This window comes from Cariama cristata, unplaced genomic scaffold (genome assembly GCF_000690535.1).
Source record: "Cariama cristata isolate BGI_N322 unplaced genomic scaffold, ASM69053v1 Scaffold45578, whole genome shotgun sequence".
NCBI lineage: Eukaryota > Metazoa > Chordata > Aves > Cariamiformes > Cariamidae > Cariama > Cariama cristata.
Genome location: NW_009632522.1, coordinates 1 through 4859, shown reverse-complemented (window position 1 = coordinate 4859; position 4859 = coordinate 1). Strand labels below are relative to the sequence as shown.

Here is a 4859-nt window from a genome sequence, read left to right as displayed (position 1 = left end):
GGGCTGGGGTATCTGGGGCTGAGGGGCCGGTGCGCTGCGAGGAAGGTCGTCCGTCTTCCTCCTTCGTGGGCTCAGCGGGACGTGAAGGAGCGGGTTTGTCTCTCTTAGAGGTTCATGTGGCGTCCTCAGCACGAGTAGTGATGCTGATGTTCCACGTCTTCGCCGTGGGTTTTGGTTGCACCGCACTGCACATCGGTGCAGCTGTGTGCCTTTTGGCTGTGTCAGCTTGGCAGCACTTGCAGCTGTAGGGTGCGTGAAGGCCGGCTAAACTCTAGCGCTTTCCTCTAAAATACATAGTTGTAGATCACTGCTGTCTTTAGCAGCAGTATTATTTTGCTGCGTGAGGAGCACCAGCTCAAATTATTTAGCGGCAACTGTGGTCCTCCTTAATTCGGCTCTGTTTTAGAAAATGCTGCTGTTTTCAAGTGCTAATGGATGACTACTTACATCTTACTGTAATGGAGTGACACAAAAAGACGATAACACATGTGGGTTAAGATGCCACTATGGTTATGGTAGAGCAAAACCTTACTTGAAAGCTGTAGAGTTTAATGAATTATCTCCAGTTCTCTCAAAGGGAGTGGCATTAATGGGGGTTTTAACAAGGTGGTTTGTCAAGTGCTGATCAGACTCTTTTAAACAAAGGATGAACTGTTTCTGTCAACTGTCCTGTTTTGAAGACCCTAGTTTTCCCAGTTGAATTTGTACCGAAACAAACTGGGAAGATCAGAGAAATAACCCTTACTGCAATATTAAGCAAAAGCATCCGAAAGTCATGCTCATAAAGAAGCATCATAACGGATGCTATTCACTGGTGTAAGGGTTAGGAATTCTTGTCTTCTATGTCAGGCAGAACAGTGACAGAGAAAACAACCACCTCAAAAAAAACTCCAAGGAGATACTCACATTCTAGTGTAGACTTGCATTGGGTGCAAAAAGTGTTTACTATCTCTTTAGTAGTTACAGTAACAACCTTAAAATTTATGGCTGCAACCGTATTTACATTTTAGGATAGGATTACTTAAAGCTTGGTAGAATGTTTGTGGAGTATATGTAGCTGTTTGGTCTGATACTGTGAAGGAATACTTGTCTCCAAATAAGTCTGAACAATCAAAACCATTATAGGGCATTAAGAGGTGTTTGAAGAGTACCACTGAGTTATCAAACTCTTGATCAGTTTGGTAATCATACACACCTATGTTAGGATTTTGAGGGTGGAATTTCTTCTCTCTGGCCCTCATTGTTTTGTTCGTTCTTTTTAATTCCTATTACTCTTCTACCTACAGTCTGTTCCCAGTATTTCTAATCCCTTAGGTCAATGAAAAGGTAGATTATGTTAGTTAGTGTTGTATCAGAGGGGGGAAAATATAACAAGGCTTATCTTGTTTATGATAGCACTGTTGTTACAAGTGATACTTAAGAAATTATTTATTTTTATGTTTCCAGCAAGGAAATTCTTACCACGGGCAGGAGAGAGGAAAGAAAATATTATTAATTGGGCTTTAATGATTTAAATCCTGTTTAATAGAAAATGTTGTGTTGTCTCCATCTTTGGAGGTTTTCTATACAAGATTGGTAAAGCTCTGAGAAACCTGATTTTAACTTTGCTTTTGAGAAGTTGAAATAGATGGCTTTCTGGAGTCTCTTCCAACCTGAATTATCCAGTGTCCTGTGTATCAAATACAGATGGAATTTGTTTGTATTTACTTTTAAGGAAGTTTTGCATCTTCTGTTAACTTTAGGTTGAGATATTGAAATGACTGTGTGTGCCTTGAAAAAATAATTTAAACCAAAAGCAAACTGGTGTGCCTGTTGTGGTTTTGTTTCTTTTTGTTTAGAACATGGATTCACAGAAGGATGTTCAGCCTCCAAAGCAGCAGCCAATGATTTACATTTGTGGAGGTAAAGAAAATACATCATTGAATTTTTTTACTTGCTACTGGAGATTTGGTGTTTGAATAATGAAGAATGCATAATGATTATACTGAAGAGTACAGAAATACAAATAGTTGCAATGTGGATACTGATGTTCTTTAAAGCTTTACACACCGATGGTACCACATATATGGGGTATATATGGATAGCGATGTGGAAGTAATTCACTAGAACTTGGATTGCTGTGTGGAAGTCCTCCATCTCCAGAGGATGTTTTCTCTAAGTGTCTGCTTGTGCTGCAGACAGTGGACTTTCTATTTAGTGCATCTCGGGGAGGTTTTTTTGAAAATCCTGTATAGTCACTCAGCTTTTATTGAAGTGCAGTAGTCAGGTTCTCTCTTGCCTATAGATAACAACTTAAAAATTGGTGATTTTGAGTTGTCACTTCAGGAGTCTGTGAAATATTTTGTCTTTTAAGAAAATAAACTTGGGGCTTTAGGGGACTGAGCTGAAGTTTTCATTAGTAGACAGTTTAGTTGTAGCAAGAGCAGAATGTATTCTGTGCAGTAATAATTTGGTGACTTTTAGCAAGATCGTCTTTCATCTTAATATAAGTGAAGCTTGCTAATTTTTTGTTTTGCACAGTATCTTGATATCCTTCAGCTCTTGATATAAATTCACTACAATTATTTTTTTATTATATTTGTTTGCCACAAATAGGAATTTGATTATTATGACTTTTGAAAGTTATCTATGCATTAACAATGCTGTTTTTGTTTACCCACTCCCTTTATTTTCCACCATTACATCAGAATGTCATACAGAAAATGAAATAAAGGCAAGAGATCCTATCAGATGCAGAGAATGTGGCTACAGAATAATGTACAAGAAAAGGACAAAAAGATGTATCCTTTTACACATGCATTTGAATGCATTTGGCAAGCTGTGGATGGACACAAGGTATATAAGGGAAACAGAATGGAAGATTTGAATAGTTATGTAAGAATCCTTTGAGGCCAAAAATAAATACAGTAGAGCAAAGTACTATAGGGAAATCTCTGCACTATGATTGGGCACCTTGTTTTCTTTCCTGGCACTTTCTCTTTTTTTTCCGTTTTCTATTAAAAATATAATAAGCTATGATAGTCCACTGGGTGATATACTGTGAATTGTTGATATTATTCAGGCTTTTAAGAATATGAAATTGTTGTGGGGTTAATTAAAGATGAGTTTTGAAATGCTTTTATGTAGTTAGTTGTGACTTCAGATTTAGACAGTCTCTCTTCCCCGCCCCCTCCCCTCTTTTTCTCCCTGATCTTTTTTTCAACCACAACACTTTTTTTTCCTTTAACTGCAGTATTCCAGTGGTTGTTTTTGATGCCCGATGATGTCTGCTGAAGATATAGCGACTTCCTGATGCAGATTAATCCTTCTGATAACTTTGCTCTGTAAATCTATTTGTGTACAAATGCACACTTATTTGTGTTTTAAGAGACTGAGATATTAAAGTTTACTGTGGTACTAAATTTTGTCTATATTGTCTTCCAGCAATAGACTTCTGAAGCTGTTGTTTACATTGTAGTCAGAGTCTGCAGTAGTTTAAGTTCAGTGTCGTATTATTTTTGAGTTAACCTCGTTTTCATTATTCTCATCTAAACTTTATTTGCATTTTAACTTTGTTAAATGTTCTTTGGATTCTCATGAACTGCATAAAATAACTGTGGCTTGAATAAATTCCACTGAAAACAAATAGAAGGCTACACAAGGCTAGGTCTGAAATGCAGATCTGGATTTCAAAAAAATCTCAAATGACTTGAGAGTACCCAATTTAGGCACCCAGTTGTGGAGGAAGTGTCAAAAAAAAAAAATCTCGGAAAAGAAGAGGGGAGGCAGGCAAGGTAAACATTAAGAAGAGATGTGTAAACAGAAATTCCCAAAGTGCTTCTTGACACGGTTGTACTCAAGGAAAGAATTAGATGTGTGCTATAATCTTGGAAGGTAGCGTCCTAAAACTAAAATAGCATCTTGTTTTGCCTTTCAGGTGATTTCTCAGGGATCTCTCATAAAAAAAAAAGTCAAAGTGCTTATTTTGTATCGATGAGTCAAAACATTTTGCACCTGTTTGGAATGTGTGTTAAGTAATACTAAAATAGCCTTATCACTAAAGTGATACTGCTGGATTGTGCCTGATGCTAATTCAGCCTACTTAAGTGCTTCCAAATCTCAATTTTAATGGTGCTAATGATGCTGTTAATGTTGAGATAATGTGTTTAACTCTTATCAATATAGTAAGGTAACTTCGTTACAGACTGCATGACCATGTACTGGCTCATAAATGAACTGCAGTGGGTTGTTTTAGGGGAGAAAATAAGATTCTTGAGATTTTGTTTTGGAGCTGTTTCGTTAAGATTTTCCTAGGTATCTTATCTGATCTTAGCTATTAAGACATTTCTTATCTAGGTTTTTCCTTGGAAGGCAGATACACCCGAGTATAAATGCTAGCGTTTTACTACGCAGTTGCTATCAGTCTGTTCACCAGACTGGCATGCATAGCGTGTACCTTACGCCCGCAGAACAGAACCAAAGGATCAGCCGTTGACATGGCTGCTCGGAAGGGTAAGTTCCAGAGTTGCCCACTGAAGAGAGCGCACTACCAGTGCTACAAAGGTCTGGTGGGAGTAAAGGACGGATTTGGCTGGGCGGTGGACAGGCTGGGAGCCTCTTTCTGCCAGGTGAGTTTAGAGAAGAGCATCTGTTGCCATCAGGAAGGCATGCAGACCTGCTCTAGAAAACAGTCCCGGAGGATTGCAGGGCTAACTGGCAATAGTGTTGTAGTCACCTGGGGAGACCGGCGTTGTAGGGGGACTGGTTGTTCTAAGTTAAATAAAATATTACATTGGAAACAAACAGGCGATGTTTTATCAAAGCTACACCCCCACGTGCTGTATTTCTGTCCCCCAGCCAGCCGGAGGTGGAGGGCGCGG

General features: G+C 38.6%; 1 protein-coding gene across 1 annotated transcript; it reads left to right on the top strand.

The window, feature by feature from the left end:
* Positions 1-1841: 1841 nt before the first annotated feature.
* POLR2K (polymerase (RNA) II (DNA directed) polypeptide K, 7.0kDa) lies at positions 1842-3263 on the top strand. Its single transcript, XM_009706369.1, has 3 exons — positions 1842-1902; positions 2688-2780; positions 3241-3263. The coding sequence occupies exons 1-3, from the start codon at positions 1842-1844 to the stop codon at positions 3261-3263; spliced, it is 177 nt and encodes a 58-aa protein (XP_009704671.1).
* Positions 3264-4859: the final 1596 nt, after the last annotated feature.